Genomic DNA, 17642 nt, shown 5'->3' on the forward strand with positions numbered 1-17642 from the left:
CATCTGTTACCACTCAAGTGCCCAGACAGGGGCAGTGGATGTGGTTAATCATGGGGCCACGCGGCAGAGCTGGGCTCACGCGGGTATCAACAGATAGGACTGCAGGCCTGGCCTATGCGTCACCCCCGAAACCAAAGAGCCCCAGAGCTCTGATTACAGGGGACTCTCTACCATGTGCACCAAAGCCACCAATTTCCCCACCCACCCTGAGCCCAGGCCAATATCCTAACCTTTCAGTTAGAAGAAACAGCCACAGAAAACCATGTATGTTTCCATAGGAAAATAAATATTTCTAGGAGGTTAAACAAAAGCACAGGGGCTGGACAGGGGCAGGAGGTGGGGCCAACTGTCAATGAGCTTCATGGCTCCCTTCTCCAGAGTCCCAGCTAGGGCATCAGGCCCTCACTACACCTGGGTTCAGATGCTCACGACTCTTCCCGTCCTAGGGCTACATGAGTTGTCCGTCTCGTGGAGACAATGCCCTGTACTCCCACACTGGCTGTGAGCCCCAGCTGGCCACAGTGTCTTGATGGGGTCAGAGCTGGGGGTTCTGGTCAAACCAGGCGTAAATCCCTGTTTCTATTTTACTACCAGGGAAGAAGTTAAGAAGCAAGTTTAGAAAATGGCCAGTGAAGATATTTAGTCACTGGACAGCTGTATCCCCAGGACCAGCTTTTCCTTGCTAAGAGTTGAGTCCAGGCCCTAGGCCACCACTGCAGGAGAGAGGCAGGCAGATAAGTCTCGCCTCTCAGCGCCGTCGGAAGGCCCGGGATATTCTCCAAGCGTTGGGCTCCTCGTAACGATTGTACAAGGGTTCTAGACGCTGCTGCTTCTTCTGCTTGCTTAGCTTGGTCGGGTCGGAGACCTTGAAGAAGGCTGGAGCAAACTCCACAAGCCACCTGGGGTCAATAGTGGTGACCTCACGCATGTACTCCTTCGTCGTCAGCACCAGCTCATGGTACACTACCCTAGGTGGGGGACAGAGATAAGGCTCAAGCCACCTGTGCAGGCCTCACTTCAGTCCCCATGGTCCCTGGCGGGCTGCAGGAGCTTGCATTTTACCCCCTTACCTCCCCTGTGTGACCATTCAGGAGGCTGCAGTCTCTGTTCATGAGCCACACTCCCATACTGAGGAGCCTGCACACCTCTAACTATAAGAAAGCTGTCAGGATGTATTCTAGTCCTTGTTCTAACTAGTCCTGGTTCTAACTAGTTAAGTGACATGAAGCCAGTAACACCCCTTCTCTGGATCTGGGTTTCCTGCTATGTGGACCGGGAGGGTGGTTTTTAAGGCTGTCTCCACAGAATTCTGGGGCTCTGAAAGAAGAGCTTTGGGGCTTGCCACAGGCACTGGGGAAGGCCAACCAGCAAGGCTCTGCATCTCCAACCCCTCCTAGTATGACAACACTGTGTGGTTTTAGATCAGTTTGGTGTTATGGTGGGTAAGATTGCAATTTTTTTTAAGTGCTACTTAAAAAAAAACTCATTTAAACCACCTCACTAGACGATCTCTAAGATCTTCCTTGGCTCCCAACCCTAGGACTTTATTTCTATCAAATGGGCCTGATACTGTGGCTACTTCAGGCTTCTGTTGCTCTAGAAACGGAAGCAATGTTGGAGGAGAAAGTGCTGGGCTGGGCAAAGACCCAAATGCTAAGGCCCAAGAGAGTTACAGGTTCTTTCTGTACACGACTGCCCCCAGACCTCAATCGGCCCACCTACCATTCGGGTTGTCTGTTGAAAAGAGCACTGGAAGGGTGAATGTAGACCACCTGCTGGTCGATCAGTGTCCGGTAGCCCTCCTGTGGGTCTTTCTTGGCAGCGTTTCGGAAGAATCCACTGCAGATGGCCTTCTGCACTCGCACTGTGGACTTGCCACAGGAGACCACATCCAGCTTGTGTCTAACAGAACAGATTGAGAGAGGATAAATATATGATACACCTCTGCATTCAGAGGTTCTATCTTCCAGAATGATGGTACCCCACACCCCCACTTCAGGTACCCAGAGACTGACTGGGGTTCCCCTCTCCCAACCCTAAATGGACCACAGGGGCAGCTCCATCGCGGGCAGGATGGATGCAGGAAGAACTAGAGATTTTATTCAATTCAACCTGTAATGTTCCAGATGCTTATAAACAAAGCAGTTTTCTATTATTAATAAGTAAACTTCTTAGAAACTTTCTGAAGTGACTCTCAGCTCCACCCTTGCCTGGGGAGAGCTATAACAAAGAAGGAAAAGGCTTATGTGAGAAGCCTATAACCTCTCAGGTACACCAAAAGAGGAACAGACAGGATAGTCAGGCAGACTCAACTCAAACATGGGGCCAGTCACCAGACGTTACCTGTCCATTATGCCTAACATCTGCTTGCGAATATCCTGGGCCCGGCGCAGGGAGCGCGCCTGGATGAAGTTCTCATAGCACCATGGGTTGGAGAACTTGTTGTTCTTCCAGGAGTTGTACACGGCCAGCAGGGTGAGGTGGTCCCCTTCAGTCTGGTGGAATTTGGCTTTCTTCTGATCTGCGAGGGCTTGTTTATCCTGCCAAAAGGTGGGACAGGATCACTCTCTGTCCAGTGGCTCCTAAGTGACAGCCTAGCAGTTCCGGGGAGTTCTAACTGGCCCTGTTGAGTGGTTATGTGAAGTACTGCAGTGGCAAGAGGCTGATTCTACCAACTTTGCCACGCCTGTACCTGAACAAGTCTGAACTCCTTACCTTGGGCCTATAGAAGACATTCTGCACTGACAGCATGGACACGATGGTCAGCATCTCCTCACTGCAGCCCAGGTGCACGGACATGATCAGCATCTTGCACAGCATTGGCTCCAGGGGAAATTCTGCCATCTAGAGGGAGAAGAGGAGACTACAGCTGCTGCCCTCAGAAGACCCATCTGTATGTCAGTGACAGACACCGAGCAGAGTGGGTAACACACCACAGGACGGTTCACCTGAGCACAACAACGTGAGCGCCGGTCTCTATCACAAGAATGTTGTCTTTTATTTTCCCAAATCAACCTCAACAAAATGTATGTGACCAAGAACGTTAACTACTCCAGGAGTGGATGAGAATTTTGCAGACATCTTTTAAAATTAAGGCTAGACTCAATAATATATCCTGAAATAAAACTATGGATAAAATCTGTTTTCCTATAAAGTAGTAATAGTTTTTTTGTTTTTTTTTAAATTTTTTTAAAATTTTTTTATTTAGTTATGATAGTCACAGAGAGAGAGAGAGGCAGAGACACAGGCAGAGGGAGAAGCAGGCTCCATGCACCGGAAGCCCGACGTGGAATTCGATCCCGGGTCTCCAGGATCGCGCCCTGGGCCAAAGGCAGGCGCCAAACCGCTGTGCCACCGAGGGATCCCAGTAGTAATAGTTTTAAGCGACAGTGGAAAACCCAGTTTAAAAACAGGCATCTAAAAATAAAAAAATAAAAATAAATAAAAAATAAATAAATAAAAAATAAAAACAAGCATCTAGAATTCTACTCAAAGTAGAGTAGGCCCCTACTGAGGGCCTCAGAGTTTAATTGTGCACAGAACAAAGAGAATGGAAGGCTGGCCAGGGACTAAAAAAACAGGAAATTCAGTCTGGCTCCTACCCTGCGGCCCAGACGAGTGAGCAGGCCCTCATCGTCCAAGGCCCCCAGCGTATAGAGCTGCTCCATGGCTGTGATCAAGGTTTCCATTGGTGGGGCATCCATGAAGTCAAAGGACAGCAGGTCATTGATGCCCATGGCCTAGAACAGAAGGAAAGAAAGCATGTGATTGGACAGTCAGCCCTGCTAGTGTTAACATGGAGGGAGAGTACTTGTCCATTTCTTTCCTATTTCTTCTATTACAAGGAGGAAGTCATCAACAAGATTAGCAGTCATCTCCAGGGCTGAGTCACACAAAACTCAGACTGGTAGAAAGCATATACTCTCTCAGGAAACTTTAAAAATGGCGCCTTCAAAGTAAATGCAGATACAATTCAACAACGAAAAAATGACAATTTAAAAATGGGCAAATGGGCACCTGGCTGGCTTAGTTGGAAGACCTCGCAACTTCTGACCTCAAGGTTGAGTTCTAGCCCCACGTTGGGTGTAGAGATTACTTAAATAAATAAATCATTAAAAAAAATACACAACGGGGATCCCTGGGTGGCTCAGTGGTTTGGCGCCTGTCTTTGGCCCATGGCGCGATCCTGGAGTCCCGGGATCGAGTCCCGCGTAGGGCTCCTGGCATGGAGTCTGCTTCTCCCTCTGCCTGTGTCTCTGCCTCTCTCTATCATGAATAAACAAATAAATCTTTTAAAAAAAAACATAAATTCAAGTAAACAAAAATGGGCAAAGGACGTGAAGAGGCATTTCTCCCAGTAAGTTATAAAAATGGCCAAAAAGCACATGAAAATATGCTCAACGGAACTGGTAATCAGGGAAATGCAAGTCAAAAGCACAAGATTATAACCTACCCACTAGGATGGCTATAATAGGGAAAGGAACAGAACAAGGGTTGGCCAGGATGTGGAGAAACAGGGACCTTTATGCAATGCCAGTGGCAATGTTAAATGGTGACTTCTTGTTAAGTTAAACATACATCACCATATGACCCAACAATTCCAACTTCTAGATATGCCCAAGAGAACTGAAAAGAGGGACACAGATACTTGTACACTAATTTTCATAGCAGCATTATTCACAAAAGCCAAAAGAAACCACCCAAATATCCATCAACAGATGAAGGGATAGACAAAATGCAGTATATGCACACCAGGAGTATTATTCACCCTTAAAAAGGAATGAAATTCTAACACATGCTATATAACACAATGAACTATGAAAACACGATGCTGGGCAAAATAGGCCAGACACAAAAGGACAAACACTGCATGATTCCATTGGTATGGAAATCAAGCTCAGAGAGACCAGAAAGTGGAATAATGGTCATGGGGGATGGGGTGGTGGTGGTGGAGAGAAAGGATGGCGCCATGTAATGAGTTTCTCTAGGGAATGATGACAAAGTTCCACAAATAGATGGTGGTGATGGCTGCACAATATTGGGAAAGTACTTATTGCTGCTGAACTGTACATCTTAAAAAGGTTACAAGAGTAATAGGTTGTGTCTTTTACCATATTTTTTAAAAAGGACAACATACCAGCTTGTCCTATCTCTTGCACACATAATTTCTACCTTGCATTGAGGAAGTGCCTCATATTGCATCAGGTGGCAGGGATAGGAAGATGACTAAGACATAGCCTGGCTCCCAGAGAGTTCACAATGGTGAGATACACAGACACAAAACACCAGTAACACCGTGCAGGCTGTATGCCGGGCAAAGAGTCGGCATTCGATATGTGTGTTGGCTAATTTGATGAATTGAAGAAACAAATGAGTGATGCACTATCCAAGCATGTTTAAGAGGGATGTGGTAGGACTTAAGCCTTCTGTTTCTTTTCCCTAAAGTGATTGTGACTATAAACACAGCAGGTGTCCAATAAATGCTTATTGTGTGAATAATAACTACAAGGAATTATGTTAGCAATCAGCGAGCACTGTGCCAAGGGCCTTTACCTGTATTATCTCATTTATTTTCAAAATAGATACTATTAATAGCCCACTTCTAGAAAGGAGAATATAGAAAAGCCGGTTGAGCAGATAAATTTGCCAAGGACATAGAGCTCAGAGCAAAAGTTTGAGCCACAGATGCCTCTCTGTTCTCCCTCCAGAGACTAAAGCAGGATTTTTTTTCTGAAGCTCTGTGTTAGCCTCTCTTACAGAGAATGAATAATAAATTACAACAGAGCACTCTGCACCAGCAGAGTGAGAGTGCCAGGGCCCCAGGGCAGCATCAGTGTCAGGGGGTGGGGATGCCATCAGCTGGGAAATTATTCATGCAGCTCCCCCTGCCAAAAGAGAATGAGGGTCCTCACTGGGGACCTAGAGAGGAAGAGCAATGATTCAGAATGAAAACCCAGCCCCCCTGAGGGTCAGTCTGAAACCTGTACTGATAGTTCCCCTGCAACATTTTTTGGGTTGGGGGTTTCACTTCCATTCTAAAAGAGAACTGGATCAGGGTTGAAGGAAGTGTGACTGCCTGACCACGGTTTGGCATGAATTAGATTTTTCTAATATCCTTTTAGAAAATGCCCCTAACCAAAATCTTTTTATTTTTTTTTTTATTTTTTTTTTTAATTTTTTTTTTTTTTTTAAACATTTTTATTTATTTATGATAGTCACAGAGAGAGAGAGAGAGGCAGAGACACAGGCAGAGGGAGAAGCAGGCTCCATGCACCGGGAGCCCGATGTGGGATTCGATCCCGGGTCTCCAGGATCGCGCCCTGGGCCAAAGGCAGGCGCTAAACCGCTGCGCCACCCAGGGATCCCCCAAAATCTTTTATAACCAAATATCCTGCTGGTTATTATGGTCAGAAAAAAAACGTGTGCTCACAGTAGACATGCCAACTTAGCCCTAGCCCCACAGCAGAGAGGCTGTTATCACAGCCATTTGCATTCCATTCAAAGGGACTGGTTCCACGAGGTTACTAAAGTATTTAACAAGGTTCATAAAACCGACACTCCTTTACTATGGACATATGATTAAACTGTTCCACCAGCCCATCCTAACAAGACAGTGATCTCTACCTTGAGCGAGAGCACCGTGCTCGCCAGGTTGGTCCTCTGGATTTCCGGCACATTGGTGGTCAGCATTTCATCTCGGTAGGCACGTTCAGTGTACAGCCTGTAACACTTCCCTGGGCCCGTCCGCCCAGCTCTGCCAGCTCGTTGCTTTGCCTGAGCCTGGAGGGGAGGGCATATAAAAGTAACGTAACTGTTGAACATTGCTTAACAGCTTTACCCAGGAAATCTGCTAAAAGAGGGGCGTTTAGCAGCTGGCAGAACCCGAAATGGGGTTTATTTCACTTCCTTTAGGACCATTTCCAAGACTATCAAGGCTCTTATCATCCCCTCTCTAAAACTCGGCATTTCAGGAAAGTTTGTTCAAGTGAGGCAGATACAAGCAATGTGAATGGAAGAAACACTGAAAGATCGCAGAAATACACATTTAAAAATAGCGTGGCACAATATACGAGAAAAAGCGTAACACAATATGAGAAATGGGCAGCCCAGGTGGCTCAGCGGTTTAGCGCCGCCTTCAGCCAGGGCCTGATCCCAGAGACGTGGGATCGAGTCCCATGTCAGGCTCCCTGCATGGAGCCTGCTTCTCCCTCTGCCTGTGTCTCTGCCTCTCTCTCTCTCATGAATAAATAAATAAAATCTTAAAAATATATATATATATATATGAGAAACACCATCCCCACAGTTGGGATCAAAAATGTAAGTGAACTAAAGAAATGTAGTGTTGATCCTACCAGTGATGACCCTGCAGCTCTTTTGTGTGTTTTTAAGGAGGCTCCACTTACTCCAGGGCCCAGCATGGAGACTAAAGTGGAACATGAACTCAAGACCCTGAGATCAAGACCTAATCCGAAGCCAGAGCCATCCAGGTGCCCCTCCCAAATCAGCTTCGGAACTCTCAATAACAGAAGAAAATGTTCATGTACATAGGTGAAAAAGTAAGATACAGAACAATACTAATTTTCTAAACAAAACAAAAAAACTACCAGAAGGAAAAACTGGGAACAAAAAGCACTAAAACTGTGACTAACTCTCATGGTAGGCTTGCGGATCAGTTCTATTTACTTTTATCAAATATCTGGTGTTGAACATGTATTATACCTTAATAATCAAGAAAATTAAATATTTAAACAAAAAAATGCACAAAACAGCACACTTAGCAAGACTACTAGACTTGCTAACAAGAAACAAACAAAAGATGGGCAAGAAAAGCATCAAAATGAGAAAGTGGTGGCAACAGAATTATGAGCAATTTAAATTTTTTTCTTCTTTATCCCCAAAATAATATAATACTTCTCTACACTACGTAGGGGAGAGGGACGTTAATTTTTCAAGTGTTTCTTTCTTTTTTTTTTTAAAGATTTTATTTATTTATTCATGAGAGACACAGAGAGAAGAGAGGCAGAAGGAGAAGCAGGCTCCCTGCAAAGAGCCCGATGTGGGACTTGATCTCAGGTCTCCAGGATCACGCCCTGGGCCTAAGGCGGCGCTAAACTGCTGAGCCACCCAGGGATCCCCAAGTGTTTCTTTCTTAAATTATTTAAGTAATCTCTACACCCAAGGTGGAGCTCAAACTCATGACCCTGAGATCATGAGTTGTACCCTCTTCCAACAGATCAGCCAGCGCTCTGAATTAGTTAAATACAACTAACTTTTAAATTAAAAAAAAAAAAAATACATGTAGTTTAGCCATAGATTGCTAGGAAACCATGAATGGCAATCTGAAGACAGCCATTTGCTGACAAAACCATCTGTCTTACAAATCAGGATTTTACAAATTCCTCTTCCAGTCCCAAACCAAAGGAGAGAGTATCAAAGGTCACTAACCACATTAAGGCAGGCAGCAATCACATATAGCATTCTACAGACATCTCTCTCCAAATCAGGGAGAACAAATGTAGCTTATTTCTCAATCACTGAAAGTGGCAAGCACCACCCCAAGAAATGGTACAGAGCACACAGGCAGGGGCTAGACTGCCCAGCTTCAAATCCTGGCTCTACCAGCTGTGTAGCCTTAGGCAGGTCTCTTAACCTCTCTGTGCCTCATTCTCATCTGTGAAAACAGCAACATCTACCACTAAGAATGAATGAGAGAATGCAAATGAGTTCATGTATGTGCAAGTACCTAGTGACTGGCATTTAGTAAGCACTCTGCAAATGGTAGCTGATATCTCTTAAGGCACAAAATGACAACAGCCTTATGATTTTTATGGATTATGAAAATCACACATCCCTCTTATAAAATATTAATATGTAAAAGCCAAAGAAAATAATGCACTTTGCCCCTCAGCATAGTAACCAGCAGCTCCACCGACAAGCAACCCCAACTACCATGCCGACTACACACTTTCTGTCTCAGGCATGCACACATATGCTGTACACAAGCATGCACCATTTATTTTTAAACAAAAGTTGGACTCTACTATTCATACTATGCTTCGGTTTACTTTTTTCAAATAATATATCACAATTATATGCTTATGTCATTAAATATAGATGCCCACCACCATGTTAATGCCACACAACATTCTATGGCGTGCATATACCATATTTTATTAAACGACTTCCCTTTTGGAGTTCATTTAGAATTTTCCCAGGTTTCCTTTCATATAAATAATACTTTGGTGAACATCCTTTTCCCTTACCTTCAGATGTATGCTTGCTAAACTTTCAGATGTATTCCTGGAAGTGGAACTGTTATCTTCAAAAAATGAACTTTTAAATGTTGGATGCCTTGTAGCCAAAATGCCCTCAAAAAGGCTGATCAAGTTATTCATTTTTAAATATAATTTGGGCAGGAAATTATTACACAATTACAAAAGAAATCCATTAACATCTCATGAATTATTACTATCTCAGATGTCTGTGGATAAGTACAATATTTTTAAAAATATGTCCTTATACAGTTTTATAATCTAGGGTGCTAGAACTGAAACTTTTTTAAATTCCAGTTTTAGCAAGCTTTTTAATGCTGAAACACTATCCAAGATTGAACACAAACTACACACAAAATGTCCTTTATCTCACAAAAGCACCCAGTTATCTGAAAGGACCCTCTTTGAAAACAATAAAGTTCAGGGGTGCCTTGGTGGCTCAGTTGGTTAAGCGTCTGTCTTTGGCTCAGGTTATGATCTTGGGGTCCTGAGATCGAGCCCCATATCAGGTTCTCTGCTCAGCAGGGAGTGTGCTTCTGCTTCTACCTCTGCCCTTCCCCCTGCCTGTATACTCACTCTCTCTCAAATAAATAATATTTAAAAAGAGTATCTCTTAAAAAAAATAAAAGAAACAATGAAGTTCAAAATACCAAACCATAAAAAATTTAGACACCCTAACAAGGATTTTCAGGACAGCTGTGGGTAGAAGCCACCATACCTGAGAAATCGGAGTGACCACAAGCTGGTCAATGCCAGTCTTGGAATTGTAAACTTTCTGTTTCACAAACCCAGGGTCCACCACATAGTAGATGCCATCAATAGTCAGCGAGGTCTCTGCGATGTTGGTGGCAATCACGACCTGCAGACAAAAGGGACACTGCTGGATTAAGTTGCCCAGGCTCAGCCCTGAGGTGTGAATTAGGACATCTGACTTCAGACATCTTCTCGAAGAAGTGTGCCATTCTCTCCCTCTCTAGATTAGATAGCACTTAATCTGGCCTCAAATGGGTGGAAGGGGAAGTGCCTTCATCTTAAAGGTCAAACTGGGGACAAGGTAGCGGTACCTGAGAGGAGAAGGAGAACAGGAAAAAGCAAAGGCCAATCAAAGCCAATTTCATTTGGTGCTAATGGCCACATATCTCATTTTCTAGATCCAACGTTGATTACTACAATTTTAATTTTCTTGCACCCTGGGAAAGCAGAGATTTCCTGGCATCACATGTGCCAGTGCAAAATGAGATTTTTCTTCCCCCATGGGGACATCTGGACTACAAAATGGGCTGTTAGTGTATGTGGAACAAGAGAGAGATGTTTTTTTTTGTTTTTTTTGTTTTTTTTCTGATCATAAAATGAACGAGGCGGCAGAGGAATTTCAGTTTGTGTGTATGTAGCAGTATGTGTGATCTAGAAGATTATTGGTCTCGGCTTGGCACTACCACTGTTCTTCCACCCAGAGGTTCAGCTAATAAAACACAATTGCTTGGAAAAATCATTGCGAGGAAGCACCAGAACATCTCGCATCATGCCAGCATCTCACTGGCCCTGAAAGGCTTCCACCTGCCACAGAGCTGCAGAGCCCTCTTAAAAAGAAGTCCAATCATCAGGAACAAAACAGAGGAGGAATTGCCATCTCTCCCTCCAGCCCCCCGAAAACCTGCTCCTCCATGTTTCTGTTCTCAGCACTATTTTCCATCCAGCTGTCCATGCCAGAAAGCAGGGAGTCACTCTGATTTCTCCCTGCCCTTCTTTCCTACCCCTCCAACCACCCACTATGTCTTGTCCATTCTAACTCTTCAGTGTTATTCAAATCCCAAGTCTTCCATTCCTAGGTATATATACTCAAGAGAAATGAAGACATGTCCGCATAGAAACTTGTAAACAAATGCCCACAGCAGCATTGTTCATAATAGCTAAAACATGGAAACAACCTGAATATCCAACAACTGGGGAAAAGATAAACAAAATGTGGTACATCCACATTCTGGATATAGAATATCATTCTATGATAGAATATTATGCGGCAATTAAAAAAAAAAGTAGCACTAAAAATGCTACAACATGATGAAACCTGAGAATGTGCTAAGTGAAAGAAACCAGTCACCTAGGATCGCGTTAGGATTCCATTTATATGAACTGTCAGGAATAAGCAAATACAGAAATACAGGAAGTAGTTTAGCGGCTTCCAGGGACTGAGCACAGGGCTGAATGGGGCGGGTGGGGGGGTGGAGTCCTCTGTTAAAGGGTACAGGGTTTCATTTAGAGGTCATGAAATTATTCTAAAATTAACCATAGTGATTAATGGTTAATGATTAATTCCCATGAAAAATGGCAATTAATGGTCAAACAATCCAGTAAATATACTAAAAGCCACTGAATTGTGTATTTTATTTTACTTTTTAAAGATTTTATTTATTTATTCATGAGACACACAGAGAGAGAGAGGCAGAGACACAGGCAGAGGGAGACAGAGGCTCCATGCAGGGAGCCTGACATGGGACTCGATCCCGCAACTCCAGGATCATGCCCTGGGTTGAAGGTGGCACTAAATCGCTGAGCCACTCAGGCTGCCCCCTGAATTGTATGTTTTAAAGGGATGAATTGTATGGTATGTAAATTGTATCTTGGTAAGGCCGTTATTTAAGAAAAAATCCATCTGTCTCCTCTCCCACTGTCTTACATGCATACCCATGCAGTTAGCTCCAGCTGCAGAAGTAGGCAGCTCCCTGAAATGGCCACACTCTCTTATCCCTAGGTTATCACATGCTGTCCTCTCAGAATGCTTGTCCTCCAGCCCTTCTTAAATCTTTTTTTTTTTTAATTTTTTTTTTTTTATTTGTTTATGACAGTCACAGAGAGAGAGAGAGAGGCAGAGACACAGGCAGAGGGAGAAGCAGGCTCCATGCACCGGGAGCCCGACGTGGGATTCGATCCCGGGTCTCCAGGATCGCGCCCTGGGCCAAAGACCGGCACTAAACCACTGCGCCACCCAGGGATCCCCTCCTCCAGCCCTTCTTAACCAGAGGAACAGCCACATGCTCTTTAGGACAAGCTTAGATCCTTACTTCCTCTGAGAATTCTGGGCATGGGGCTCCCCTCCTGGGTATCCACAGCCCCAGCAGCTCTTTCATACCATATGTTCACGGCCTATTTTACTGGTGGATGCCCCACAGCAGAGAGAGGCCTGGCCTCACACTGCAGCTTTGTGTACCCCAAAGCCTGGGAGATGCTGAAAAAATATCTGTCGAATACAGGAGAGGAAGAGGACCAGGGGCTATATACAAGATCCTTATTCCTTAACAAACTGGTTGGACTATTTTCTAAGACATAAGAAAACACAGTGTGTGTGTGCACCTTAGGCAATCCCTGTTAGGGCCAGGTACATACATCGTGTGGTTCCAGAGCACACGGGAGCTTCATCCCTGCCCACTGTTACCTTTCTGCTGCCAGGTGGAGCTGGGTCAAAGATTCGGGTCTGCATTTCACTGGGAAGAGCAGAGTACACTGGCAGGATGATCAGCTCTGGAACATCCGGTCCCAGGGATTTCATTCTTTCATAAAGGATCTCACAAGCAGTATCAATCTCCTCCTGACCAGTGAGGAAGACCAGGATATCACCTAAGAAGAGAACATTTACTTCCTGTGTGCGCACTCTTGCCACAGAGACCTGAAAAGAATGCCAGGTGATGGAAAACATACTCTATTCCAATCCTTAATAAATCAAGAGGTTTTTATCTGTCCATGTTTATTCTGGTTTTTCATTTTTAGTGTTATTTTTAATATTTTTTTATTTTTTAAAAGTTTGTGTCCATTCTTATTTGCATGTGTGTCTCCATGCTTAAATAGAGTACAATTAAACCCTGTACACCATTATTTATATCTCTACTGCTGCTTCAAACATACAAGACTTAGGCTTACCGAGAGACTGATCCTTAATAGGCATTTTTTAAAAGATGAGAGAAAAGCTACCCCCATCAGGACTTTTGGCCTAAGAGGGGAAAATGCTCCTTCTTCCTACCTGGTGGTTCTGTTAGGTGGATCTGCATGACAGTGATCAAGCTGGCATCCAGATAATCTGTCTCAGGTTCCTTCGTGTATAGTATTTCCACTGGGTATGTTCGACCTGGAATGGTGAAGATGGGGGCTTCATAGAAGTACTGAGAAAACTTCACTGCATCCAATGTGGCTGAGGTGACAATTAGCTTCATGTCTTGCCGTTTCTGAACCGTCTAAAGGGAAATGCAACGTGGTTCACTAAGGACTAAGCAAAAAGGCACAGGAACCTCAAATCTGATTCCCAGGATTTAGTCCCCGACAGGTGGAAGGGCAACCAAAGAGAACATAGTTACCTTCTTCAACAATCCAAATAGCACATCAGTGTGAATGGTTCTCTCATGAGCCTCATCTAACATGATGATCGCATACTGTGTGAGGTCGGGGTCAATCAGGCACTCGCGGAGCAACATCCCGTCTGTCATGTACTTGATCACGGTCTCTGGGCTGGTACAGTCCTCAAATCGAATGGTGTAGCCCACCTAAAGCAGAGGTGAAGCTGAAAACCTTAGACACAAACCTCTCCTTCTGCAATCACCAGGCAAGACTTCAGCCTGGTCAGACTGTTACCTGTAATCTTAAGAGGTAAGAATTTGACCAAGATTCGTAGTGATTTCCTCACAGTGAATCTGCCTTGGGCTTGATCCTGAGTGGATCACTGATGACGAGAACCCTCTGCCCCTCAAGAGAAACCTGAAGAAAGACAAGACTACTCCCACTGTACAGAGATCTGAGCCTTTACACTCTCTTCAGGTATTTCGAGAACAGCTTCACTACCCACTTACCTCTTGGCCCAGGCAACAACCAAACTCCTCTGACACTCTTTTGGCCACTGACATGGCTGCTACTCTTCTGGGCTGGGTACATCCTATCTTGCCCCGGGAAGTATAGCCTGCCTCTGCCAGGTACTGGGTGATCTGCGTTGTCTTCCCAGATCCTGTCTCTCCAATAACAATCAGGATTTGATTGTCATGGACAGCCTGAAAGCAACAGAGTGTAAATACAGTCATTAAAACTTCCCACACATTACTCAGAAGGAAAATAATTAATGTTTACGTTCTAATGCTAAAGAAGAAAGAGGGCTGGGACACCCTGGCGGCTCAGCGGTTGAGCATCTGCCTTCGGCTTAGGGTGTGATCCCAGTTCCAGGATCGAGTCCCACATCGGGCTCCCTGCATGGAGCATGCTTTTCCCTCTGCCTGTGTCTCTGCCTCTCTCTCTCATGAATAAATAAAATAAAAACTTAAAAAAATAACTCTCTGAAGAAAGTCCATGGTATTTTGATAGGGATTGCATTAAACGTGTAAATTGCCCTGGGTAACATTGACATTTTCACAATATTAATTCTGCCAATCCATGAGCATGGAATATTTTTCCATCTCTTTGTGTCTTCCTCAATTTCTTTCAGAAGTGTTCTATAAAACTTAAAAAAAATAAAGAAGAAAGAAGGGATATAATAATGTACACATGCTAAATTACAACCAGGTTATTTTTAATCATGCAAAGAAAAAATATTAATGGTGTTTTTTTTTTTTTTTTAAGATTTTATCTATTTATTCATGAGAGACACAGAGAGAGAGGCAGAGACATAGGCAGAGGCAGAAGCAGGCTCCCTGTAGGGAACCCAACATAGAACTTGATCCCGAGACCCCGGTATCACACCCTGAGCCGAAGGCAGATGCTTAACCACTGAGCCACCCAGGCGTCCCTACTGGTGATTTTCTATGGGCAATGCTCTTCCTTATTTGAACTGCAAGTATAACTTAAAAACTTGAGGGATCCCTGGGTGGCACAGTGGTTTAGCGCCTGCCTTTGGCCCAGGGCGCGATCCTGGAGACCCGGGATCAAATCCCACGTCGGGCTCCCGGTGCATGGAGCCTGCTTCTCCCTCTGCCTATGTCTCTGCCTCTCTCTCTCTCTCACTGTGTGCCTATCATAAATAAATAAAAAATTAAAAATAAAAATTTAAATAAATAAATAAAAATAAAAACTTGAGGGGTGCCTGGGTGGCTCAATGGTTGAGCATCTGCCTTTGGTTCAGGTTGTGATCCCAGGGTCTTGGAATTGAGTCCTGCAACAGGCTCCCCACAGGGAGTCTGCTTCTCTTTCTGCCTATGTCCTTGCCTCTCTCATGAATAAATAAAATCTTTAAAAAAAAAGAAACAAAAAACAAAAACTTGAAATTTTACAGGTATTCTTTTTTTAACTGACTCAACTTAATTTTTTAAAATGTTATTGGTTTTCTCACATTCATAAAAACATAAAGGTGATGCTACAAGCATAAACCACCACCCAAGGGCGCCTCGGTGGCTCAGTCAGTTAAGCAGACGCCTTCGACTCAGGTCATGATCCCAGGGTCCTGGGATCAAGATCGGCATCTGGCTCCCTGCTCAGTGGGGATTCTGCTTCTCCCTCTCTCTCTGGCCCTCCCCGTTTGTGTGCGTGCGTTCTCTCAAATAAATAAATCTTTAAAAATAAATAAACTACCACCCAGCTATCACTGATTTTATGTATATATATATATATTTTTAAGTACTATATGCATGTGATTATAGAATTCAACAGTAAATAAAAAGGGTACATAAAGTGTTCCATTGGGACACCTGGGTGGCTCAGCAGTTGAGCACCTGCCTTTGGCTCAGGACATGATCCCGGATTCCCGGGATTGAGTCCCACATCAGGCTCCTTGCATGGAGCCTGCTTCTCCTCCCTCTGCCTATGTCTTTGCCTCTCTTTCTGTGTCTCTCATGAATAAATAAAATCTTTAAAAATAAAATAAAGCGTTCCCTTCCACTGCCAAATCTCTAGTACTTTACCCCAAAAGTCAAATTATTTCTACACCATTTATAATAGCAAAGGATTGACATAATCTATATGTCTATTAGTACGGGACTAGTTAAGTAAGCCAGAAAACATCCACATAATGAAGTACCATCAAAACAAAGATTTTCTGAGCTATATCATTAAGGGGAATAGCAAGATGCAGAACATATGCGTCATATGCTGTCATCCAGAAACATACAGTATACCTAAGACATGACATTTATGTATGCATGTACATATGTATTTGTACTTGCTTATGTATGTTTGAGATCGCACAGAAAGGATTCACTAGGCACTAGTAAACTCGGTTGCCTAGGGAAAGTCTGCTGGTCTTCAAATCCGATGTCTAAAAAATGGAAATAAGTACCCAGAGCAAAATCTTGCCTATATGGGATCCCTGGCCAAGCATGCCCATTTCTCTTACTGGCAGGAGATGCTGCTCTGTGCAACATAACACCCCTGCCCACTCAGAACCACTTCAGAAGCTCCTCATTCAGATTTATTTCCTCACTGGAAAAAAAAAAAAAATGTTGCGGTGCCTGGCTGGCTCAGTCACTCAGTGGAGCATGGGACTCTTGATCTCAAGGCCATGAGTTCAAGCCCCACACTGGTATAGAGATTCCTTAGATAAATTTTTAAAATGTATATACTAACATATATATGTGCATATGTATATGTGTACATATATATATTTATTTAAAGTACTTGCACATGTTGTTTTTTCCTATCCTCTTTGGAAAAGCCACTTCAAATGTACACATACCCGTCCAGCTAATTTTAATTCAAACATATCATCTTTCTTTTATTTTTTTAAAGAGATATTATTTATTTATTCATGAGAGACACAGAGTGAGAGAGGCAGAGACACAGGCAGAGGGAGAAGCAGGTTCCATGCAGGGAGCCTGACGTGGGACTCGATCCTGGATCTCCAGGATCACGCTCTGAGCTGAAGGCAGCGCTAAACCACTGGGCCACCTAGGCTGCCCATCATCTTTCTTTTAGAAAACACCACTACTGGGATCCCTGGGTGGCACAGAGGTTTAGCGCCTGCCTTTGGCCCAGGGCACAATCCTGGAGACCCGGGATCGAATCCCACGTCGGGCTCCCAGTGCATAGACCCTGCTTCTCCCTCTGCCTGTGTCGCTGCCTCTCTCTCTCTCTCTCTGTGACTATCATAAATAAGTAAAAAATTAAAAAAAAAAAAAAAAAAGAAAACACCACTACTGCCATACCAGTACATCATAAAGAGGCTTCTCACCTGGACCAGCTGCTCCTTCAGTTTGTAGATGGGCAGGCTCTCTCTCTGCTCAATGATTGACATCTGGGTCTTTTTCCCATAAGAAGCTTTGTTGCCCCCAAAGGCATGCTTCTTCCACTCGGGAATGTCATTGGGCATCATCCCAATACCTCTCATATTGGCAGCAATCTGCCTGCCTTCCGCTGCAAAGGGAAACAGGGGACAGTATTACCCTCCAGCTACCTCGGTGCCCCACCCCC

The 17642-nt window shown here is 44.1% G+C and overlaps 1 protein-coding gene across 2 annotated transcripts in view; it reads right to left on the bottom strand.

Moving 5' to 3' along the window:
* Positions 1–265: 265 nt before the first annotated feature.
* The window catches only part of DHX8 (DEAH-box helicase 8), a 33754-nt gene continuing 16377 nt past the window's right edge, over positions 266–17642 (bottom strand). For both annotated transcript variants that reach the window (XM_055324321.1, XM_055324329.1), the window contains 12 exons: positions 17404–17585; positions 14108–14302; positions 13619–13804; positions 13288–13498; positions 12706–12887; positions 9991–10131; positions 6625–6780; positions 3603–3740; positions 2716–2844; positions 2344–2540; positions 1723–1902; positions 266–968 (listed from right to left, as the gene is read on the bottom strand). In XM_055324321.1, the coding sequence (XP_055180296.1) occupies positions 749–968; positions 1723–1902; positions 2344–2540; positions 2716–2844; positions 3603–3740; positions 6625–6780; positions 9991–10131; positions 12706–12887; positions 13288–13498; positions 13619–13804; positions 14108–14302; positions 17404–17585 (2117 nt within the window). In that variant the 3' untranslated portion in view covers positions 266–748. The remainder of the gene's footprint in view (positions 969–1722; positions 1903–2343; positions 2541–2715; positions 2845–3602; positions 3741–6624; positions 6781–9990; positions 10132–12705; positions 12888–13287; positions 13499–13618; positions 13805–14107; positions 14303–17403; positions 17586–17642) is intronic.

This window comes from Nyctereutes procyonoides, unplaced genomic scaffold, assembly GCF_905146905.1.
Source record: "Nyctereutes procyonoides isolate TBG_1078 unplaced genomic scaffold, NYPRO_anot_genome, whole genome shotgun sequence".
In the NCBI taxonomy this organism is placed as follows: domain Eukaryota; kingdom Metazoa; phylum Chordata; class Mammalia; order Carnivora; family Canidae; genus Nyctereutes; species Nyctereutes procyonoides.